This window comes from Armigeres subalbatus, unplaced genomic scaffold (genome assembly GCF_024139115.2).
Source record: "Armigeres subalbatus isolate Guangzhou_Male unplaced genomic scaffold, GZ_Asu_2 Contig1208, whole genome shotgun sequence".
NCBI classification, from domain to species: domain Eukaryota; kingdom Metazoa; phylum Arthropoda; class Insecta; order Diptera; family Culicidae; genus Armigeres; species Armigeres subalbatus.
The window spans coordinates 713,385-739,388 of NW_026941966.1; the positions used below are offsets into that span (position 1 = coordinate 713,385).

A 26,004-nucleotide genomic window follows, 5' to 3' on the forward strand; every position below is an offset into this window, starting at 1 on the left:
TCGCTGGCAAGGGGAGCTGCCCGACAAATTATGACGAGTTACAGATTTAGAGCAACTGTTTGGTAATCAATATGAAACATATTAGATATTTGTATTTTTTTCGTTTCGGCTTGATAAGATAATTCATTTTCTTCTACTTATTTTATTTATCAAATTAGTATATTTTTCATTCTTACAGACAATGTATAGCCAATGTAATTTAAAATAAATTTCAAAATTACGAACTGAGATTTATTTGAAAATTATTTTTTATGTGATTGGAATTGAAATGCGGTTGTTGCTGTATTTTCTTCATATGAAATAAAAGTCTGGGCATTTCAGTTGGAACATATTTAAGGGAAATCTTCTTCAAAGTTGCCTATTTGCTCCTTCAATGCACTGGGCAACATAATTTGATGAGAGCTGAATTTTAATTTTTAATCGTGACAGATCTGAATTTTTCATAGTTTGGGACTTCAATGCCAAACACCGTTCATTTTTAATCCTCTAAATCATCTGTAAATTTTTCGTTAGGCGTCTCATATCTCGAGGATTTTCTGCGTAGTCCCTATTAATTCAAATGAAAAAAGATTTTTTTCGTATCGAAATCACACGAATCCATCTCCTTTGAAAATGCTTAGGAACAAAATGGATAATAGAAATTCCCGAGGAGTGAGGATCATCTCGAAACTATTCTCTTCTTGAATTATATCTGGCTTCAATGGAGTGCAGGTTGAATATATGAATAACCAGAAAGCTATTTGATAAGAATTAAATAACCGAGACAAATATTGCCAAAAGTACTACTAGTCGTTGAACGCAAAATATCATTTAAAGAGTAGTTTTCTTTCTTCATAAATCAATGTATTACGGCAACAACAAACATTCCACCAAATTAGCAGATATTAACACCACTTGTGATGGGGCACGGACAAGACATCTTATAAACGAGTTCTTTATTTCACCCTTCTTATGGCAAACATCACTCCTCATAATGATAGCTCAAAATTACCCTTCGCCAGAGTTGAACGAAAAACATTACTGTGTTTTAATAGCGTGTCGTTCGGACATTGCCCCTTCTTAACTGACCACCGTAGTTCCGCAAAGGGGTTGCTGTCGGCGCGATAATTCTTCAAGTGTCGTAAATTTCAATCCGAAGATGGTCATCGCTAGGTTCATGAACGTTGGGAACATCAAGAGGAGCATGTTTGGGCTTGTTTGCGTTGAACTTTGGTGGTAAGTTTAGTGCCTATACATATTCAAATCTTTGGGGTAATTTGTTGAATTCAGGCCCTTTCGAAAAGGGAAATCTTGATAGATTGGAGTCAGTAGCTTCAAGGAATAATACAAATAGAAATAACGCTATGCTTCGTCGCATTAGGACTCGCGTTTGTCGAATAGTGCCGTCCAAAATAACAACTTTTCACATCATTATCCGAGCAGTAGTACTCCCTCGTTTCCGCTTGGTTCGATACGTTTTCTCCCTCCCGAAAGGCGGATTCACTCCCTCCCGAAAGGCGGGAGTAGTTGGTCTTCCTCTAATCTGGTGTCTTTTATTTCCAGATCGATGCGCTCACGGGAAACGCATGACCACCACTCCGTCGTCGAATGGAAAGTTCAACCCTCTTGGCTCGAAATATGGCTGCGCGTCCACAGGAACACCATTCGGTTTGGTCTGCGATGGTGCTGATGGTGCTGGCCGAGTGGCAAATGTATGGTGAGAGGTGGCCGACGAGGACGATCGGAGATGGTCTCCAGGGTACTTAATTTCACTCTTCAACTTTACCATTGCCAACCGCTGAAGCCAGTGCTAACCATTGACTGCCATGCCTGAATGGTGGTTTTCAGTTGCTTTGTCTGACGGAACGCAGGTTGATTTCCATGTGTAAAACAAAGGGATCAGGGTCTGTTTTAATAAATTAATTTAGGTCAATAGAACCTAGAAGCAAATTCAGTTGTGCAACACATTTTAAGCATTCAATAATAAAAATTTATTAATTTACATTTACTATTACATCATTTACTATTCATAAAAAAGCTATTTTAGTTACAAGATAAAGATTGTCGCTTCGTTCCCTTTGTTCTGCTGTCCGAAACATGTGTGGTACCTAACTGTCAAATCGTATGTATTTTTACTTCATTGACATTTAGATCCCCTATCCTCGCCAGCAAAAGATGTTCCGGACAGCGACAATGTTTATCTGGTAACTAAAATATCTTTTATTCATAACATAGGCAAAAGTTATATTCAGAAAACCCGAAAAGAAAACAACCTTAGGTTAATCGGCGTAAACTGTTCAAAAACAATCAATTTTTTTCCAAATTCGTTTATTTGGTAGGCTCAGGCGTGTATAACACTTTACGGGGCCATGGGAGTGTTTATATATTCACAATAGTTTTAGTTGTAACATTAACATTCAGTGATAATACGATTTCAAAATAGCTACACTATTAGGATTTCAATGCTCATCCATCGAAAGGACGTCCGTGTTAGTTTGCAGACTGCGAGATATTTTAATTACTTCAGAAATTTAGGAATTTGACTGAAAGGATGTGAAATCGAACATATACTGCTTGTAATCGGTCATAATGATCCATATTTTGTTCAATCCAAACTGACAATGAATGTTTCGTTCGATGCAAGTGTGAAAGTATGATTCGTAAAGAGCTGAGTAGAATAATACGTTGACGTACATTTTGACAGTTTTCCCATGGAAGATTTGAACAGCTGCCAATACCATAGACTCCAATACTAGATGGTAGAGTTTGTGCTGTTTTCGAGCTACCTTTGGTGGGTATTTGAAAATCATTGACTGCAATCACAACAAGGGGCAGATAGCTTGCTCGGGATTACTATGTCTGAAACTCGATTATGCATATGCACAACATGTGATAGATTTAGTTCGGAAAAGGTATTGGAGGGTAACCGCCCCTTCGGTGTATCGGGTTAATTAGGGACATGAAAAGGACATGAAACACAAAGCCATGAAAAGGAATTTGATTTGTTTCTTATTTTTGTGATTTTTTTTTACCAGTGAGCACGCGCGTTAGCAAAAATAAGCGAGAAGATTGGTGCTGTATTTCTTTGTTTTGTGAAGAGATGACCGTTTTGCTTCATCTGACGAAGTTTTCTGCGTTCTGAGCTGCTCTGATTCTTTGGTTCGAAAAATTCGTCAAGTTTTTCCACCGATGTGTCATACCATCTTGAATATAGGGCAAATCACTACTTGGGCCTATGGACCCGATTCCCGGCTCACTGCACAGAAAACTGAGGATTTATACTTGGAGTCCGTTTGTTTATGATTGATTATAAAAAAAAAAAGTCTCCCATTTATTTCGCACAATACTCAATATCTTTCAACCATTTATTTCACTCCTAACTGATCCAATTATAGGAAATAAAAATATAGATTCCGAATATTCGCTCTTCGTTGCAACACCACGGAGCCGGAGTGAGTTTTTCTACTTTTACAAACTGGTATCATCATATAAACACCTACCTGAAAATCGTCACAGATCTCGATACAATCATTGCTTGAAGCTGTTAATCACCAAACAATAATTCTAAACTAATGCACTTCAATCCTTTCTATTTGATCGTTTTACCAGAACTTATATAAAATACTAGAATACATTTAAAAATGTATCCCCAAACTGCACAAAAATTCACCTCGGCCCAAGAACTTCTAGCCTAACCGTGCTGCCAAAAGGGTAGGAGCCTCTTTTAATATGAAAATAATTCCTCATTCTTGAAGGGGAAACTGGCCAATACGTTGACGCTTTCATGTTATTTAAAATTCTATCGGTTTCAAAGAGTGAAAAAAAATTAGTTTTTAAATGTTTGGAAGAAATTTGGATGAGTGAATGAATCTTTTCAACCAAACAAAAAATATTATAAATAATACCATCTGTTATCATATTGTCGTAGAACCCGCATAATTAAAAACAATCTACCATACTATTGTTACAATACACATGAAATAAGCAATATTGTTACTATCTACCTCATCGTCGATTTAAAATATGACCATATGTTGATCTATAATCAAAATTATACAACATTTCTAATCTACTATACCACATGAAATTATTTCAAAGTTTATTTTTACTTTACAATTTTTTATCATAAATTATTTGAAAGAAAATGATAAATAATTGTAAAATGGTTTGTAACTCACACAGTTACAATGTTGTTTGTAGCATGGATATAATTACGTATCATCAAAAGCTAGAATTATTCCGTTGCGATTTTACGCACACATTAGAAATCTTATAATTTAATGATACAAATAAGGTAAACGTGTACGTTGTTCAACCAGTATTTGTTTGTCTTTTATCAGATACCATAAATCATTTCTCGTGTGGCGCTTGAAGCAGGCAATTTGACAAGCAATTTTTATACTTAACTAATTACAGGTTTATTTAAAAATATTTACGTCGTGCACAAAAATAAAACCAGACATAGGTAAGTAATGGAAATTAGACAGTACTAATAATTTAAATAAAATACCATCACATTAATTTGATATCTTTTTCCAGTCCATCTGAGGGCGAGTTTTTCTTGTACTTTGAGACCATTGAATATGAATTTGTCTTGCAAGCAATAGCCTTCATTGATAAGTATTTTTACCCACCCAATCATCAACAAATTTATAATTATGTGATTTTTTTCTCAGTTCTCCCTACGGATGCGGCTTCCCGGATGCAGCTCCTGGATGCGTCTTCCCGAATGCAGCTTGCCGGATACTTCTTCCCTTGGCTCTACCAAAACACAATCTAATGCATTAGTTGGATTAAAAAGGATACACATAGTAATAAAAATGGTTTAAATAGACAGTAATGAAATTTGTATATTGCGTTTGTTATAAAAAAGTAAGAAAACATCCAAATACTCTTCAATTTATTGAAAGATAGCACATATGGTACATCGACATTTTTATTTTGTATCATACTATTATTTAAGCATATGCGGTATTTCGGAAAATTTCGTTTCAGGTGGTTCGAAACGAAATTCCGCGGAATTTCGCGGAATTTGAGCATGGCGAAATCTGATTTCTTGATTTCGTTTCGCTTCGTAAAATTACAAAAATTTCGCTAGAAAAAACTAGCTTATAACGAAATTTAACGGAATTCCGCGGAATTTCGAAACAAATTTAAACTTAAACCATACTTCATATTATCAAAAATTTTGGCTGCGCTGCTGAACAAAATCGTAAAGCTGTTTTCAAAACTTTAGGTTATACACATTTTTCTATTAACACTTACTCCATTCTTGGTCGACAAATGCGTATGTAGTTTTCTTCTATAAAACGTCTTCAGCGTTTCCATGATTCAAATTTAAATTTTGTGATATGTTTTTACTATTTGCACAATATGAATGCGAAATCGTCATGCTTCTGGTCATGGGACGGCCGCTAGTTCGGGAGAAAGCGAAGTGAAAAAAAAAATCTGCCTCGTATAGCAGAAATTTGTTTAACCAGTGTGCAATCGATCGTGTTGATGATGATCACGCCAGCTAGTGTGGGAGAACGAGAAGTGATAAAACTAATGTCTGCATCGAAGAGCACAACATTATTTAGTGCGGAATCGATCGTGTTGTAGAAGATTTTTAAACGAAGCACAATGATCTTGCGTTGGATTGATTTGAAACACAGTTTTCGTCTTCTTGTTTTCAAAATAACTTCGTTTACAATAAATATTTTGTCGCTTGCCAAGGGGTTTCACATGAATTACCTTATCAACTAACCAATGATTCCTTTCCTGTAGCGCTCACGGAGATGCAGAGCATTCCTCGGTCTCCTATAATAATGAGTGTTAAACTAGTTTTCCTCACCTAATCCTAAATTAACTATAAGCACGTGACCAGCATCGTTATTGGTCATGAAACTCCGAAGCAAGTATACGATAAGAATAACCTTTTTTTTGTGTCTTTATTAAGGAGACTTTCAGCCCGAGGCTGGCTCGTCTCCGAGCATAAGAATAACCTTTTTTTTGTATCCCAGGAATATTATTTAATTGGTGAGCTGTGCATATTTGCTGTTTCTCGGCCAATCATGCTTAGCAACTACGATGTGTACAATTAATCAAGCTAATAAGCTCTTCTTTGACTATTTGCACAATATGTAAGGAACATTGCAGATTTGTGGGAATTTCTAGATCTTCGCATGGAATTTGCAAAACAAAAATCCAGAACGGGTTGAAAGATCATTAAAATTGCTGAAAGTTCTTTACTTATGATTGCTTTCAGCTCATACTGACCATAACAGCTTTTCTCATATGTCAAGGACACACAGACAATAGCTAATTGTATATAAGACTATGGGTCTGTGAAATTCAATCTGAAATACATATCTTTGTGCATTTTAGAAAGGTGCACAGGATTCTTCTAGTGAGCAAATGTATGCTATATATGTAGACCAGGTTTGCCCAACCTTTTCAAGCCACGGGCCAATTCTTAGAATTCACACTTGCTGGCGGGCCAAGAAATATTCAGTACATAACTTTTTAAATTATTTTAAAATTATCATTGTTGTTTTTAATTTTCTAGAAATCTAAACACGATTTTATTGCGTTCAAATTTTTGTTTTTTTTTTGTTTTTGTCTTTGCATTTGAGATTCATTTGAAACATTAAATTAAATTATTCACACCATTTACTGGCTTTTTTTTGTCCTTATTAACGAGACTTTCGGCCCAAGGCTGGCTCGTCTCGTTTACCGGGTGTTGAAAAAATGAAAATTTCATTACTTTACCAGCATATTGAACAGATTTGCATGAACTGTTTGTAGAAATGTACCAGATTTCAGAAACCCATATTGTGCCAAAGTGACATTGAGATGTTTGGCGATATCTGTTAGAAATGCCAAGTAGCTCATCTATTCAGGATCACACAGTTCGGGCAGTGGTTTTCCTTCATCTTGTAGAAATGGTGCCATTTTCTATTCGAAAAGAACAAAATTTCTCAAGCATGGTACCACGGCTTAGTCACTGAAATGCGCAAGGTTGAATTCCCTAACGTTGATAAAGTTGATTGTCTTAATAACGAGCGTCAATGCTTGAGAAATATTGGTCGTTTTTGGCATATCGATTCTTTTGGTGAATATGCAATGGCAGGGAAATATCGTGATTGTTTTTTCTTGCTTAGAATTGTTACAACGCAATTGCTGTTTTCTGTCATTGCTGAAGCTCCATCAATCATAAGATCACTTTAGTTTTCGAATGAGAAAAAAGTTCCTTCACACAGGTCTTAACAGCCGTCAAGTTTTTCCCGTTAGTCATTCGAGAATGGTCATCAATTCCTCTCATGAAGACAGCCACCTTCGCCACGTTTTTCACGTCAGTATTTTCATCTTTTGCGGCATTTTCACGTAACGAGAACTTTATCTCTTCACCGTCTTCCGCGCAAACTAATGCTGGGGTAACTGTTGCAGTTTTGACCATGTTCCTAATTTGGCCAGTTGGCATAACTCCGAAAATAAAGCAATTTTTGATGGTTTTGTTAGCTCAAATAGAAGAAATATCCCTTATCCTTCTTCGCGTGTTGAAACTGATCGACAGTTTTTGGAAAAATATGAATTTTTCAGGGTTGGCCAAACTAGGCACTAAGCCGGCCAAAGCAAGTATATTTACCCTACCTCAAAATTTTGTAGCCAAATTTTATTATTTGAGGGGAACATTTTAGTTTACCCATTATATGAAAGAGCATATACTTTCGCGTGGTGGGTGTTTCAGAGATACTGATTTTGAAAAATAACATCTCCCCATAGAGACACCGTGAGCATAGAACGGTCAATCGGACGAAAGAAGAAATAAATATTTGTTCCGTCCTAAATGGAAATTTGAATTGATTGACCTTCGAGCCTTTGAGGTTGTATCAACAGGGCTCTTTCAAATTTCATATTTCATAGAATGCTTGGATTCAGATTTTATTCCTTCAATATATCAAAAATTTCCGAACAAATTAATTTTCTTTTTCGCTCGACTGTAGTATTGAGCTTATTTGGGAAATATTTGGGATCGCAGTCGGGAAAACATTAAAAACATAGTTTTCAATTCCCTCCAAGACTACGAAGCCAAATATTTCCCAAATAAGAACAAATAAAGCAAACCAGCCTTCCTTTTACGTGTTTATAAACTACTCTGATCAATCTTTATTGGAAACGAGATGTTCAACATTAACCTTCTGTGTCTTGCGGCTTGCGGTTACTTAATGCAATCATTTCGAATTATGTAAAATATTATTTTAAATTTCAGATTCAAAATAATCATTTTTGCAGCGGTAGCTTTGATTTAAAACTTACGTATTTATCATGAATAACAAAAAAGAGTTTCTCGAGCTTGATAGAAAAGCAGGCGGGCCGAATATGAGGTTATTTTTATAATACGCCGCGGACCACACAAAATGACGCCGAGGGCCACATCCGGCCCGCGGGCCGTACGTTGGGCAGTCCTGAATGTAGACGAAGAATAAGAAGGAATAAATTTGGCTGATACGCCCTTTTCAAATGTTGGTCTAGTAATGTCAATTCTCTATCTGCGTATACGCCTGGCAGATGTGGATACATATTTAAGTATCCCACTAAATAAAAAAATAAATCTAAGCATTCATTTTCTAATTTTGACTAAGTCAATACTGTAAAACTACGCTGACAAGACAATATGCCCGGATAAAATGTACTATTGGTTCAATAGTGAAAACAATTGAATTACCATACAATGTACGGTATACAATAGGATATATTGTTTATTGATGGTTACACAGATTGTATCCACACTGAGGATACAATACATCAACATATTTCTAATGTAACAATACTTGCAATTGTTTTTGAAACATTTTCGTACATAAGATTCATACATTGATAACTTTTGAAACGATTCTTTACATTGTATATAACTATATGTTGTTAACGATTTTTTTTGTAAGATGAACGATTTGACGATTTTCACGTAAATCAACACCATCAACAGGTAGCGGCATCCTTTACCTACCTATTGATGGTGTTGGTTTGCGTGGGAGAGCTATCAGATTCGTCAAATCGTCGTTTCAATCTTTGTTTACAAAAGCAGATAAGTCGTTTTGAAAATTTTGTCTTGATATAACAATACTTGCCTCAAAGCGCCAAATATGTATTTTTTTCCTTTAAATTGCATTGTTGAACAGTAAAGCTGTCACAACTGAGAAATCAAAAATCGTATTGTTTTACTATACAAATACAATACAAACCAATGTATTTTGAACAGTTTTGATCGGATATTTCAACAATATATTAACCATACACTCTATTGTGTGACGAAAAAAAATGTATGGAAAAATATCAGATTTTGTATTGTTACGATACTTAACAACCCGTACATTCTATTGCGAAAACTTCATTTACATTTGAGTGAATGGTTCATAACAATGCATTCTAATGTATTTCTATGGGTTCATTTACAATATAATCTATTGCCAATTTAATGTTATTAATAGTAGTGTTACAATAAATTGTATTGTTATACTACTGTATTTTTATTCGGGTGTACACTTAATTTTTTTTTACACTGATCTCAGCAAAATGGTCAACTTTTACCGAGATTCGCACAGCCGTGCTCCAGCAAACATGTTTTTTTGCCGAGATTACTGTCAAAATTGCTGGAAATCAACAAATAATTTGCCGAAAATCAGCTAAGAAACATCATTTTTGCCGAAATATTAGTTTTTTATTTTGCTGGCGCAAGGCTTTGCGGATTTTTTCCGAGCTGCAGAAATAAAAACTAAGTGTGTGAAGTATGCTTCAGCATAATTACATTATTCTTAAGTGAACTAAGGTTTTATACGAAATTTGAATCCGTATATGAAAAATCCCACAATTTCTTTATTTTTATATACTTACTGATATAAAATTGATCAGATTCGGGAGCACATGCTCCACGATGAGTTCCTTTGAAAGCGGCACAAATGCTGGGGTATTGCCTTATCGCCAATGGTATATGCGGCAAGAATGTGGAGATCTATCACAGATTGCCTACTCTGTTATTGTTTGGTCGCAAAACAGTTACTCGATTTCGAAAAAGTGAAATCAGAATTGCGTACATAATTTGAAACCAATTTAAAGCCGAAAACAAATCGATGAGAATCCCCACCAGCAATTTCGCGGCGATTGATCCATTGTAAACATCCAAACCAATTTAATAAAAATTTCGCGGAAAAAAAATTAAAATTTCGTTTCGTTTCGAAAAATTTCGAATTAAATGAACCTTGATTTCGTATCGTTTCGAAATCTCGAAAGAAATCTATATTTCGTTTCGTTTCGATCCGAATCAAAATAAACATTTTAAATTTCGTTTCGTTTCGTTAGGGCAAAGTGTGTTATCGCATACCCTTACTATTATTTACACACTACGTGTCATATTGTTTTTATCTCAAAAAAGGGATTATACCTAAACCGTACTACATAATGTGAAGCAAAAATAATGTATTGAAAATGTCGATTTTTTACTGTAATTATACTTAACCGCCTATTACCCATATAGTCAATTAGCTATAAACAACATATCATACTGTTGAAACCAGTTATGTTGAGGTTAGTTTATCTTCATTATTCAGAACAGTCCGAATAGTAGGGTTACTGTTCTTTATGGTCATGTATGATCTGAGAGATGGTCCAACTATGGTTCAAGTTTATGCGGAACGTGCATATTTTTGTTCACGTTGCATTTTCTATCGTCCCGAGAGAAAACGAAAGTAAAATGCTGAGGGATTGAGCGATATTTTGTTTAGGCCGGAAACTGGTTTGAAGTGTGCCGGAAATCCAATCGCTATGACTGAAATGAGTGTTGCACTTGTTAATTTAAATCAAATAAAAGCCTTTTCAAACCATGTTTAGCAAGAATATCTATTTTTAAGCAGAAGTGAACCCCATTGCAAAATTGCACGGCCCACAAAACTCAGGAAAAGTTGCTTCCTGTCATAAATATCAACTGAATAATGCAGTCGTATGCATGTTAGGTCGGGAATGAGGTAAGAAACCCTAGTACAACAAGTGGAATATGGTCATGATCATTGATGTTTTTGAAGACCGTCTGTAAAGCCACCGAGGAGGAGCAATTTCGCTCGCATAACTTCCTGATCTGTTATGCCGTATGCCACAAAGTAACACTCCAAAGATTCCTTCCACCCTTTCCATTCTCGAGCAAGCTCACTTGTCTCGATTCTGTCGCACTGGAAAGGTGGAATAGCTCTAGTTTTTTCCTTCTGGGATAGATACAGAAAAGAAAACAATCAGCACCAATCACCGGCAGTTGACTGCATCGTATTGTATTTCTAGAGAAAAATCAAATTGCGAGCGCAGCTCTGATTTGAAGATGCGAAGTTCACTGCACTACAAAATTGCAGCACTCACTATAAGATAACAATTATAAGCCAGGAATTTAAAAAAATTAAAAAAAATAAAAACACTAAAAGCGTTACGATATTAACTATTCTATATTTTTATCTAAAACGGAATAATAACTCATTTTGCCTTGCTATTTGTTATTCTATTCATCGAAATGGGTAATATGATATTTGTAGTTTGTCATCCATATTTTAGCGTGTTTTGATTATTTTTATTGAGTGACGTTTTGTTTTGCTGCGTTTTTGTGAATGGAGAAATTAATTGATTGTGGATTTTTTAAATATTAATTATCCGGCGGAAGCAACATTGTTCTCGACATGGACCAGTAAGTAGCGTTCAACTATAATATTTATACTAATCTATACTAATACTAATTTATACTAATACTAATAAATTACTAAATATGATGATTATTTCAGATCATACGGCAGTGAGGAATTTATTAATGAAGAACGCCTTGAGGATGATCCGTTGGAAGGCAGTTCGGGGATCTATCCGGGCCACGCATCCGGAATTAATGTAGTTGATTCCCTTTCAGCGACAGAAGTGGAACCGGAACAAATTAATGCGGCCAATCAGGATATCAACAGTTTGATTGAAGGTGGTGCACCAGAAAGCTACGTCTTTTGCTTTGGAGGAATATTTTGCCGTAAGCTGTTTCGAAGCCAACTCCGGACAGGCCAAATTTGTTCCAAGGATATTTTCGGTGATTCGGTCAACCATGTTCTACGGTGTATTTGGAAAACTGTCAAGCATCAGGTAAATCGCAAAGTGGAATTCAACGATGAGGTACCATCATGGAGTGTAAAAGAGCAGCCTGATTTTGAAGTCATCGGCGAGTTTGTGATGCTACAAGATCAAACGAAGAAGAAAGTGTACCCGATTAGTAGTGTCCAGAGCCTAAAATATTCATCTTCATGAAGCAACTTCAGTCCGAATTTTGACAAACATCGCATGAATATTCAAAACATAGAATGACATAGTCAGACGACTACTCCACCAACTCATTCATTCGACTGTTACTAAGTGTGCTTACTATGTGCAGAAAAAAACATTATTAGCATTGTTTATGTTGATGTTTACCGTTGAAAGTGCCTCGCGGATGAATATCGGATTCAGTCCTGTGTGATAAATCACTTTACTCATTTAAAACGTGTTTAGATTTTAGATAATTTATAAATTTGTAAAATGTGCATAAATATTCAATGACTAATATTCAACTGAATATTGACTGTCCAGAGCCGACTATGAATGTGTCTGGAAGTGAACTGACAATTGAAGAAAAGTGGACTTCACCAAAAAAAATCGATTATTTTACACTTTGGTAGTATCACACCTCGGCTACTTCGTTTATGGCGTGGAAAAGTGTTGAAGGTGTTTGTATACGTGTTCTCACTGGCAGTGGAAACAAATGCACAGCATCAAAAAGTGCAAAGGGTGCTAATTTCACCCCAAAACCCAGATCGTTCGGGGGCAACTTCAACACGCGATGACTCTGCACTTGCTGATGAGCTCCGTTCATCTCATCCGGACCTCGAAGGGCACTACAGCTCTTGGTTGCTTTGGGCAAATTACATTAATTCTTCTTCTGCTCACGAACACGATCGCCTAAAAAGTGCTAGTGCACCACCTTTAGAATTGGCGAAATATTTTCGATGGGTAGCAGTGTCGGAATCAGCAAGGCTCCAATCGATGCACCGAGGAATGGTTGTGGCAAATGTTGTGAACACTGGTTGGACCAAGGAGATTGCGGATATTGAGAAGGATGTTTCGTTGGCTCTAACCATTCTCCAAGGCGTGTCAAATAAGCTGAACGCAATGAAAGCAAAGGGAGTAGCAGGGTCTGAGCTGTTAGAGGCAATGGAATCAACGCTTTAACCTGTGGAATCCGATTTAAGTCGAGTTCTGTCAACAAGAGTAACGGATTGTGAAGATGTTGACCATGTTTAAAACCATTTTGTTCAATGTTTCATTTCCAAAATTAAAATAAGTTTTGGTTTTGTTATATGAATTATATACATTTATTTGAAATAATACATATCATCAGTGTGGAGTGACAGTGAAGTCCATATGTTTCGTATTCTGGCTTAATCCTTTTTCAGGCTAGAAAATACCCCCGGAGTAGTTACCGCAATGTTCAAATATACCTTTTGCCGGAAATATTTTGAATTCATCAATGATTTTGCAAACATCTCGCAAAATAGGTGTATTTTCGGTGTGATATTTTCTTAGGCATCGCTTTATAAGCCCAAAAGCGATTTCTATTGGGTTGAAAAATGGACAATATGGCGGAAGAAACATCGGCATGATCCCGATAGAGCGCAAATATCGAATAATGTTTGGATCACAGTGAATTCTTGCTCCATCCATAATCCAAACAGAGTGGAACCCAGGATATTGCTGTACTTGTGAATTGTTCAAAGCACATTTCTTGGTGCAGTCGATGAAATTCATTCTATTGAAAGTTCCTCTGTCCAGAAACTCTCAAGAATCCCGTTCAGTCCTGGAAAACAAAGAAAGGATACTCGAGGTTTGCGACAAAATTCTCCACGATAGATTATTTTCTGTCCAACTACTCCATATCCCTTATTTCTGAGCATATCTCGGTTGTCGAATGCAACCTCATCTAAGAAGACGAGGTTGTATATGTCCCACGGAATTGATAGCATTTCTTTGACAAAACGGAAGATTTCGTCATTACGGATCTGTATTGCTCTTCATTCGATAGATTTCCATGAAAATCCAGCATCGTGTAGAATCACCCAAATTGAAGAAACGCTGATGGATTGGTGAAAGTGGAACTGAAACTTCTGCTTTGCCTTTTCCAAGAATAGTACTGGTTCCTTCCGATATAAATCTACTATCCATTGTCGCATACCCGCACCGATATACCCGTTCACGCTGTTTTCGGGTAAAACACCCGTTCCGTTCAAACTTCGAAATCCATTCACATATAGTTGAGAGGGTGTCAGGCCATTAGGCCGAAAGCCGTTAGGCCGAAGGCCATTTGGCCGAATGGACATTAGGCCGAACGGTCATTAGGCCGAATGGCAATTAGGCCGAATTAGCAAAAAGAAGCAAGAAGTGAAAAATGAGAAGTTCTTTCTTCACTTCACCCCTTCTTCCTTCTCCCATCTTGAATCTTCCTTTTTCTTTCTTCTTTCTTCTTCCTTCCTTCTTCCTTCTTCCTTCTTACTTTTTCCTTCTTCCTTCTTCTTTTCTCCTTCTTTCTTCGTCCTTCTTTCTTCTTCCTTCTTTCTTCTTCTCTCTTCCTTCTACTTTCTTTCTTCCTCCTTCTTTTTTATTCTTTTTTCTTCCTTCCGTTTTCTTCCTCCTTCCTTCTTCCTTCTTCCTTCTTCTTCTTTCTTCTTTCTTCATCCTTCTTCTTCTTTCTTCTTTCTTCTCTCTTCTTTTTTCTTTCTTCTCTCTTCTTTCTTCTTTCTTCTTCCTTCTTCCTCCTTCCTTCCTTCTTCCTTCTTCCTTCTTCCATTTTTCTTCTTTCTTCTTCCTTCTTTCTTTTTCATTCTTCCTTCTTCCTTCTTTCTTCTTCTTTCTTCCTTCTTCCTTCTTCCTTTCTACTTCTTCCTTCTTTCTTCTTCCTTCTTCCTTCTTCATTCTTACTTTTTCCTTCTTCCTTTCTACTTCTTCCTTCTCTCTTCTTCCTTCTTTCTTCTTCCTTCTTCCTTCTTACTTCTTCCTTCTTCCTTCTTGCTTCTTCCTTCTTCCTTCTTCCTTCTTTCTTCTTTCTTCTCTCTTCTTCCTTCTTTCTTCTCTCTTCTTTCTTCTTTCTTCTTTCTTTTTCCTTCTTCCTTCTTCCTTCTTCCTTTTTCCTTCTCACTTCTTCCTTCTTCCTCCTTCCTTCTTCCTTCTTCCTTCATCCTTCTTTCTCATTTCTTCTCTCTTCTTTCTTCTTTCTTCTTTCTTTTTCCTTCTTCCTTCTTCCTTCTTCCTTCTTCCTTCTTCCTTTTTCCTTCTCACTTCTTCCTTCTTCCTCCTTCCTTCTTCCTTCTTCCTTCTTCCTTCATCCTTCTTTCTCATTTCTTCTCTCTTCTTCCTTCTTTCTTCTTCCTTCTTTCTTTTTCCTTCTTCCTTCTTCCTTCTTGCTTCTTCCTTCTTCCTTCTTGCTTCTTCCTTCTTCCTTCTTCCTTCTTCTTTCTTGCTTCTCGTTTCTTCCTTCTTCCTTCTTACTTCTTCCTCCTTTTCCTTCTTCCTTTCTACTTCTTCCTCATTGCGCACTACTCACTTCTCACTCCCCAGTTCTCATTCGGCCTAATGGCCATTCGGCCTAATGACCGTTCGGCCTAATGACCGTTCGGCCTAATGACCATTCGACCTAATGGCCTTCGGCCTAATGACCTTCGGCCTAATGACCCAGCATCAGTTGAGAGAGCTTTACCATAAATTACTGCTAGATCCTTTCTGGAAATTCCCAAAAAAATAGTATTGTCGCGCTTATCTTTTTCTAGACTTTCGCGGCGGTCTTACTCTCGCAGGCTCGACTGCGAAGGTAGACGTCAAGATAGCCGCCGGGTTAAAAGATAGGGAAAATTTTCCCTCTCAAAACAAAACCACGTGCTTTTCGCCAAATGACAGCAGTACTCGATTGTATATTAGTGAGAGGCAACCGGAGTCACTGAGTACATGGAGAGTGTTTATCATGACAAGTGCATACGGTGGGTAAGATTTTTATTGACTCTGTCGTGTTTAGTGACTGTTGCGATTACCTGAGAAGCAGCCAGCAGGACGCCGCAGTATTCTATATTTTCTCGAGATGCATAATATCCATACAGAGCATGATACACTGTATTTGAGCTAGCATGTTTATGGCAAATGTTACTTAATATTAGGTTACTCATTAGGTATGAGTTTATCAAATATGAATAAGTATTGCGCATAAGCCCCAAAATTTTATTCCCACCTTTGGGTTTCCGCGCCGAGCACTCAGCGCCAGACTCGGCGACAAGGAGATAGTGGTCAAGTTGGTACTCCTGATTTTTTGACAACTGATGTCGATTGGTTGTGTGAGTGCATCGGTGTCAAAAAATAGAGCTTTTAGCTGGAAATTTAATTGTCAAATACACATTTTGACAGCAATATATATGTATGAGTGTATCAAATGTGCAAATGCTCTATCGCGGAAGCAGTCGCTGAAGCCAAGTGTCAATGGTTTCAGTGACGAAACGAAAAGTTTCAATGCAAAAAGCAATATTTAATTTCACTTTTATGCGAACAATTTGCTAATATTGAGATTACTGCTGCTGTACAATGTTTACGGCTGGTATGTCATCATTGTAGTTGACAATTCTCTTTGACAGTTAGTTCGCATCAGAAAAGTCGCGTCGCATGAGCAAGCAGCGACTTCAGTTTAGTGCTGCGAAGTCAATATTTGACCCCACTTATTATTCATCAATTCTTCAAGTACACAGTATCTTACTGTTTACTTTCTTCTGACATTTAACAAGGTAGAGAAATTCGTATGTATAGCAGTGTTGTTATTTACGTCACCATGTTCTCTTACATTCAGGGATGCCAGATGATATTTTCAAATGTCTTCACAGTCGTTTAAAAATGTCTTCAAAAGTCTTCAATAATAGGGAATTATGATTATTATTGAGCATGAGCATGAGCATGAGCATGATTGACCGCCCACGGTTGCTACTCCGTTATTGCCAGGTCAGCTGTAATTACACAGAGAACCAACAGATGAAGTTTGGGACTAACATCATCCTCAATGTGTAAGAACTGGTCACCCCAAAATAAGCAATACCAGCGCCGGCCGTGTCCGAATGCAGGTCAATTGAGGAAGAGGTAGGAAATTGTTGACGTGATACTCGCTTTGATAGAAGCCGACGAGTCATCTGCACTTCCACGAGAAATCACTGGGATGTTGGATATATGGGGCAGGAAGTGTGACAGGGTTCGTTTTGGTAAACGGTCTGCCGTGCATAGCGTGTAGTTTGATTTAAAACAAAAAACAATCGAACGAACGACCGACCGCACTACACAACTGGATGCGAAGTTAATTTTCACTTTCTGATTAACTTACTCGCCCGCACAATGCAGAACAAAATTTCGGTGATCGGCCGATCGTTTTACTTTCCGCACAAAGTAAAACAAAATTTCGACAACCGGCCGATCGCTCTGCTTATTGGAGAAACACGACTGGACAAGAAATAAATATTAACTTTCTGAATAATTTACTCACCCGCACAATGCAGAGCTATATTTCGGTGACCGGCCGATCGTTTTGCTTTCCGCACAAAGCAAAACTAAATTTCGATGACTGGCCAGCTGATCTGCTTCCTGGAGAATCACTAGGGGAGGAGGTTCGGTTGTGGGCACCGTTCGGTTATGGGCACCCCTATGTATCTTTTGACAGATAAGAAATGTTGTCAGTCTGACAACCATCATTTGTTTGTTATAGTAGCATGATGTTTTGTGGTCAATATCAAACCGGGTGGGCATCTCTACTTTGAACTAGAAACAATTTTTTGTACAAGAAAAACAACACGAAAATTTTTTGACCTTTTTCAAAGTTTCATAAATTTAAATGATTTGTTTCAAAAAGTGAATTCTAATGCGTATTTATACAGTAAATTTAATCTGTTCTGAGCCTCAAGCTCAATGATGATTGCCATCAAAATTTTTTCTTCAAATTCCAAAAAGGCTGCGAAATTCGGTTGTGGGTGCCCTTTTTGGTTCGGTTATGGGCACCCTCATTTCATTGGTAAATCATTCAATATCGTTTCAGTTGCCCTTTTTTTAGCTAAGTTTTCAAGGGTGCCCATAACCGAATCACATAATGTCCAAAATTGTCAATATTTTTTGTCTAAATTGTCAATATTTTTTCAAATCGATGAAATCATACTAATTTCTTTGCTAATAGTAAGGTGCCCATCCAAAAGGACGCACGCGATTCTGCAAACAAAGACTCAAACGTCGTTCCGTCCAATCTGATAACACTTCCACGCAATCCAACACCAGCAACAGGCAGCCGAAGGCTTCCGCTACCTGTATGTAGTGATGGCCCGCGTAGGAGTGCCACCAGACCGGACAAATCGCCTCCTGAACCCCCGTCCACAAAACCACACACGTCCCCCCGAACAAGTACCCGAGAAATATTCATATCAATGATGTATGTCATTAATACATATATATGATCCTAGCGCGCATTTAGTGAAGTCGATTTTATAGATTACAATCATGGAACGGACTCACCACATCTGCAGTTGATTGAAGTTCATTCCAGATTGAAGTTAAATAGCATTCAAATTCCAGCCTCGTTTCCATCCTCTACAAATATGATCCATCCTGGCTGGCCTCAGATCTAGCTGCAATTCTCCAGAATCCAGTGGGAAACAGCTTCGACCTTCTTGGGAACTCACGTATTTCGAATTATTTTGACAAATCAATTTTGTGCAACTGAATGGCTGACCATATTGGCAGGACAGCACAAGAGTCCCCAGGAACGAATGTTCTCAATCGATCGATGTCGTCTCGTGATTCAACTGCTGGCGACCGAACGGGTAGAAACTGCAACACAGCGAAGGATAACTTCACAGGTATTTGAAGGGTAAACTTAAAAAATCAAATCTATAATTTGTCCAAAAAAATGACGGACGGAAAATTTTCGCGTCCACTTTGTAGCGCAACCTACTTCGATCAATAGGGAATTATGATTATTATCAGCGAGAAATTTCAAAATCCAATTGGTTTGTAAATTGAATCATCTCCTTGTTTATGTATATATGTATAACGAGTGTCCCCTGAATTTTCTACTGAGTATTTGGTTAATTCCACCGGATTTTTTTAACTGAATTTCCACGTGTGATTCTTCCAAATTTCTTTTTAAAGAATACCCTGTAGAGATTCAAAACTTATTGTGTAATACTTGAAGAAACATTCAGAGAATTTTCGGAATTAACTTCCGGATAAAATTGTGGAGCGATTTCCGGATAAATTCCTGATGGAGCTTCTTTCTACTTTTAATAATTTCTTCTGGATGTTGCTTGATAAAGAAATTTCCTGAAGAATTACTGTTGGAACATTCAAAGGATTTACTGAAGCAACTTCCGGAGATATTGGAGTATTTTTAGGAGGAACTTGAGGGTCTGTTCAAATATTACATAACGCAATAGGGGTGGGGGGTTGTTCCATTTTTGTTACGATTTGTTACAGAAAATATAGGGGGTGAGGGTCCTTCAGAATATTGTTACGCGTAACAAAATAAAAGCATAGAGAAAAAATATATAATTTTTTTCTGATTTTTTCTTTTTTTTTTTTAAATCGCATAAAATATACAATACATAATAATTTATTGTATCGTGCTTCAAATTCTACCATTTTTTTTTATTTTCAGGAAAACAGCTCTTATATTGTTACGCGTTACGCATAGGGGTGGGGGTAGTTCTGAAAATTGTTACAGGTTGTTACGAGGGGGTGGGGGGTTCCTAAAAACAACGTTTTTCACGTTACGTAATATTTGAACAGACCCTTGAGAAGAAATTCTTGTAGAAAATTCAGGATGAAATCCGGAGGTTTTTTTGGACTTTATTTGAGTGTTTTTTTCTTAATTGTTAGAGTCCATCACTGAAAAATTCCGAAGGAATTTTCTGGAGGAATTCCAGAAGGATTTCCCGATGAATATCTGAAGGATATTACTGAAAGAATTTCCAGTGGTATTCCTGAAGAAACTTCCGAAAGAATTATTGGAGGAGCTTCTTGAGGTATTACTGTATGAGTTTCCGAAAACAATTCTGGAGGAAATACCAGATATATTCCATAGTATACTTCCGGAGGCATTACTGATTAATCTTTCGGCAACATTCTTGGAGAATATTCCAAAGGATTGCCTGGAGAAACTTCCGAAGGAATTCATGGAGGAACTTCCAGAGGGATTCCTGGGGAATTTTCGGAAGAATTTCTGGAAGACCTGCAGGAGGAATACGTACGGAATTCATGGATGTACTTTCGCAGAAATTTCTGGACAATCTTACGGAGGAACTCCTAGAGTAAACTACAAATGAATTCCTGGAGGATTTTTTCGGAGAAATCCCTGAAACTTTCGGACAAATTCCTGGAGGAACTACAGAAGGAATTCCAGAAAGAATAGAAGAACGTTTTTTTGGAGAAATTCATAGAGGAATGGAAATTCTGAGAAATATCCATTTCACAGCAGAACAATTTAAATTTTTCTTCGACATTCGAAAGAATTTTGTATGGAAATTAATTGAGACAAATTTCTTGTAAAATTTAAAAGGGATTTATTGTGGGAGTTCAGAAGAACTTGTGGAAATTAGGAAGAACTTCCCGTTTAAATTTATGATGATTTACTTTATTTTTTCTTTACGGAAATTATTAATTTCTACGATAACCTATACCGAATTTTCAATTTCAATTCTCATTAATTTAGACAAGAAATTCCTCATAATTTTCTTCGGAAATTCTCCTTATTTTGCACGAAAAAATCTTTTTAATTTTCACTGAAAATTTCATTAAAAATCCACGGAAAATTCGAAGAGTTTACCGACGGACATTCAGAGGAATGTCACATGGAAATGCCGAAAAGATCAGATGAATTCAGAAGGAATTTAGAAAAAAAAATCTAGTTCTAGCTCAAGGGTTGAATAAATTCAGTCTATTTTTGCCGTAAATTAGATCGGTCATTGCGTTCCGATATAATGATCGAAATACCTTTTTACAGACACGTCAAAAACGCTGCCGCCACTAGAGAAAATTCAAACGAATGCTGCTATCGGGAGTTTTTTTTTAAGTGCGTATGAAGTCTAAAATGCGTTGCAGCTATCAATCGGCTAATGTTATTACATTTTTTTAATGTTTTTAAGATTCTAAGCCCGAGAGAAGACTTTTATAACTTTTGTAATAATTACATAATAATCTATATATATAAAAACCAATCTATGTATGTATGTTCGCTAACTACTTCTGAACCACTTGGCCGATTTCAACCAAATTTGGTACAGACATTCTCTATCCTCAGAGGAAGTTAACAAAGGGGTGGGATGGTCATGTAGAAAAGGGGAGGGTGGTGGGAGGGTTTTGTTCAGAAAACGAACAATTCTGTGTAACTTTCAACTCCCAGGACCGATTTCAACCAAATTTGGTACAGACATTCTCTATCCTCAGAGGAAGTTAACAAAGGGGTGGGATGGTCATGTAGAAAAGGGGGAGGGGTTTTGTTCAGAAAACGAACAATTCTGTGTAACTTTCAACTCCCAGGACCGATTTCAACCAAATTTGGTACAGACATTCTCTATCCTCAGAGGAAGTTAACAAAGGGGTGGGATGGTCATGTAGAAAAGGGGAGGGGTGGTGGGAGGGGTTTTGTTCAGAAAACGAACAATTCTGTGTAACTTTCAACTCCCAGGACCGATTTCAACCAAATTTTGTACACATATTCACTACGAGGAGGTAATCATATGGGAGGGATTTGGGAAAGGGGAGGGGTCTGGAGGGAGGGTTTTGTTTAGAAAACGGGCAATTCAAAGTAAATCATGAACCCCTGTACCGATTTCAACCAAATTTGGTACACACATTCTACATCATAAGGAAAAGATAACAAAGGGGATGGGATGGTCATTGGAAAAAGGGAGGGTATAGGGGAGGTGTTGTCTTTGGAAAACGAGCAACTCAGTGTAACTCCCAACCCCAGGACCGATTTCAATCAAATTTTGTACACATATTCACTATGAGGAGCCGATCGTACGGGAGGGAAATTTGGATAAGGGGGTAGGGGTCTGAAGGAGGGGTATTGTTCAGAAAACGGGCAATTTAGTGTAACTTCTGAACCCCTGTACCGATTTCAACCAAATTTGGTACACACATTTTCTATCCCTAGGAGAAGATAACAAAGGGGTGAAATGGCCGTTGAGAAAAGAGGAAGGGTAAAGGGAAAGCGGTTGTCTTTAGAAAACGGGCAATTCAGTGTAACTCCTGACCCCAGGACCAATTCTAAGCAGATTAAATGATTAAATCATTCAACTCTATGATTAAAGATTATGATTAATGAATTATAATTTTTGAAAATGATGACTGATAATGATTAATGATTAAATTCATTTTGACAATAATTAACGATTATGAATAATAGATGAAAAAACCGTTGGATTATGATTAACGATTACCGATCGTGATTAAATGTTGACACACTATGTGTATGGTTAATGATTAACGATCGATATGATTAATGATTGATGATTATGAATGATCAAATTGCATAGTGATCCATAATCGAGTAACCTTTATTCCAAATTTTAAAAGGTATGATAATTATATGATAATGATTCAAGATTAATAAATAAAAGCAAGGTATGCAATGATCCAATGTTCCAGCATAACTTCTGTACCCTTGCCCGATTTCAACCAAATTTGGAACCAACATCCTCTTTCTTAAGAAGGCGAAGATGACAGGGATCGATCAAATCAACGCTTCATCGAAATCATGGTTTGCCCAGAGAAAAGCAATGATTAAAGTGTTTCCTTCTGGACGGTAAATGTGATCATTTCTTTAAAATAGACGTTTTTCCGGAATAAGGCATCGGTGTATGTTTTTCCTTCTTTAGAAATAGACGTTTGCCCGGAATAAAGCGATTTTGGGTTTGATCCCATTTTCAAAATCAGTCAATGTTTTCAAATGTAATCTACCTTCTTTTAATCAAATGATGAAATATCAATAAGAAAACACAATTATCCTTTTGACCTATTCCAATTCCGATGGTGAAAAAACTGCGAATTAAACTGGCAACTCTGAGCAAGGCCGGGTACATAAAGCTAGTCTATATATATAAAACCAATCTATGTATGTATGTTCGCTAACTACTTCTGAACCACTTGGCCGATTTCAACCAAATTTGGTACAGACATTCTCTATCCTCAGAGGAAGTTAACAAAGGGTGGGATGGTCATGTAGAAAAGGGGAGGGTGGTGGGAGGGTTTTGTTCAGAAAACGAACAATTCTGTGTAACTTTCAACTCCCAGGACCGATTTCAACCAAATTTGGTACAGACATTCTCTATCCTCAGAGGAAGTTAACAAAGGGGTGGGATGGTCATGTAGAAAAGGGGAGGGGTGGTGGGAGGGTTTTGTTCAGAAAACGAACAATTCTGTGTAACTTTCAACTCCCAGGACCGATTTCAACCAAATTTGGTACAGACATTCTCTATCCTCAGAGGAAGTTAACAAAGGGGTGGGATGGTCATGTAGAAAAGGGGAGGGGTGGTGGGAGGGGTTTTGTTCAGAAAACGAACAATTCTGTGTAACTTTCAACTCCCAGGACCGATTTCAACCAAATTTTGTACACATATTCACTACGAGGAGGTAATCATATGGGAGGGATTTGGGAAAGGGGAGGGGTCTGGAGGGAGGGTTTTGTTTAGAAAACGGGCAATTCAAAGTAAATCATGAACCCCTGTACCGATTTCAACCAAATTTGGTACACACATTCTACATCATAAGGAAAAGATAACAAAGGGATGGGATGGTCATTGGAAAAAGGGAGGGTATAGGGGAGGTGTTGTCTTTGGAAAACGAGCAACTCAGTGTAACTCCCAACCCCAGGACCGATTTCAATCAAATTTTGTACACATATTCACTATGAGGAGCCGATCGTACGGGAGGGAAATTTGGATAAGGGGTAGGGGTCTGAAGGGAGGGTATTGTTCAGAAAACGGGCAATTTAGTGTAACTTCTGAACCCCTGTACCGATTTCAACCAAATTTGGTACACATTTTCTATCCCTAGGAGAAGATAACAAAGGGGTGAAATGGCCGTTGAGAAAAGAGGAAGGGTAAAGGGAAAGCGGTTGTCTTTAGAAAACGGGCAATTCAGTGTAACTCCTGACCCCCAGGACCAATTCTAAGCAGATTAAATGATTAAATCATTCAACTCTATGATTAAAGATTATGATTAATGAATTATAATTTTTGAAAATGATGACTGATAATGATTAATGATTAAATTCATTTTTGACAATAATTAACGATTATGAATAATAGATGAAAAAACCGTTGGATTATGATTAACGATTACCGATCGTGATTAAATGTTGACACACTATGTGTATGGTTAATGATTAACGATCGATATGATTAATGATTGATGATTATGAATGATCAAATTGCATAGTGATCCATAATCGAGTAACCTTTATTCCAAATTTTAAAAGGTATGATAATTATATGATAATGATTCAAGATTAATAAATAAAAGCAAGGTATGCAATGATCCAATGTTCCAGCATAACTTCTGTACCCCTTGCCCGATTTCAACCAAATTTGGAACAAACATTCTTTTTCTTAAGAAGGCGAAGATGACAGGGATCGATCAACTCAACACTTCATCGAAATCATGGTTTGCCCAGAGAAAAGCAATGATTAAAGTGTTTCCTTCTGGACGGTAAATGTGATCATTTCTTTAAAATAGACGTTTTTCCGGAATAAGGCATCGGTGTATGTTTTTCCTTCTTTAGAAATAGACGTTTGCCCGGAATAAAGCGATTTTGGGTTTGATCCCATTTTCAAAATCAGTCAATGTTTTCAAATGTAATCTACCTTCTTTTAATCAAATGATGAAATATCAATAAGAAAACACAATTATCCTTTTGACCTATTCCAATTCCGATGGTGAAAAAAACTGCGAATTAAACTGGCAACTCCGAGCAAGGCCGGGTACATAAAGCTAGTTTGCATATAAATAGAAGTTTGATTGTCTTCAAGTATCTTCAAATAAGTAGATAAGTCTTCAAATATTTTGAAAAGTCTTCAAAATGTCTTCACGAAGTAAATGTCTTCACAGAGATTCAAATGTCTTCAAATTGAAGACATGTCTTCAAATCTGGCATCTCTGCTTACACCTCTCACTAACATGCTTGCATTTGGTGTTCCTGCTCACCTTAATAACTGTCATTGCTCTACAAACTGTATTGACCTCTGCAGCAGTGCAGCCTTGCATCAAGGATCTGTTCAAATATTACGTAACGCAGTAGGGGTGGGGGGTAGTTAAAGTTTTATTACGAATTGTTACGAAAAAATAGAGGTGGTGGGTGTCTCAGAAAATAATGCTACGCGTAACATTCTTATTTTCAAAATAATTCGATTCCAAAATAAATATACAAAAATAATGTTTTTTTTCGAGATTTTTTTGTTTGCCGTGTAATCTAAAAATAACGCCCAACCCTACGCACAATTTTTCTTGTTCTGTTTTAATTACATTTTACGTATGCAGAAGCTATAAAATGTAATTTAGTGCCCAACTAGTGCAGCAAATATGCTTTGTATTGATTACGATAGATTCCATGGAAAAGTAAGCAATGGAATTATTAATATCGACTATTAACTTTAAACATTAATTCCACAACTATTTTTGTGCAAAGCAGATGGACAAGGAAAACTTATACCAACGGATTTATGACCAATTCTGCGCCGCAGACCGCGTCAAGTTCATAAAAGAATTGTAAGTACGATGTGCCGAATATTGGAGAGAGATAAGAAAGTAAGAGGACTTCATGAATCTCTACTCGGCCAAGGAACAAGAATTGACAGATTTGGTGACCGAATCGAGGAACAAGAATCTACGGGTTTTCAAGCAGTTCCCGACAACGAAACCAAGAATAAGTCTCAATCAAACAAATAA

The 26,004-nt window shown here is 37.0% G+C and overlaps 1 protein-coding gene and 1 pseudogene across 1 annotated transcript; one reads left to right on the forward strand and one right to left on the reverse strand.

Moving 5' to 3' along the window:
* Window positions 1-11,589: 11,589 nt before the first annotated feature.
* Window positions 11,590-12,276, forward strand: LOC134202421 (uncharacterized). The gene is made up of 2 exons (XM_062677422.1): window positions 11,590-11,680; window positions 11,775-12,276. The coding sequence occupies exons 1-2, from the start codon at window positions 11,673-11,675 to the stop codon at window positions 12,274-12,276; spliced, it is 510 nt and encodes a 169-aa protein (XP_062533406.1). The 5' UTR covers window positions 11,590-11,672.
* A 1,122-nt stretch (window positions 12,277-13,398) lies between these two features.
* LOC134202413 (uncharacterized) lies at window positions 13,399-16,211 on the reverse strand (annotated as a pseudogene).
* Window positions 16,212-26,004: the final 9,793 nt, after the last annotated feature.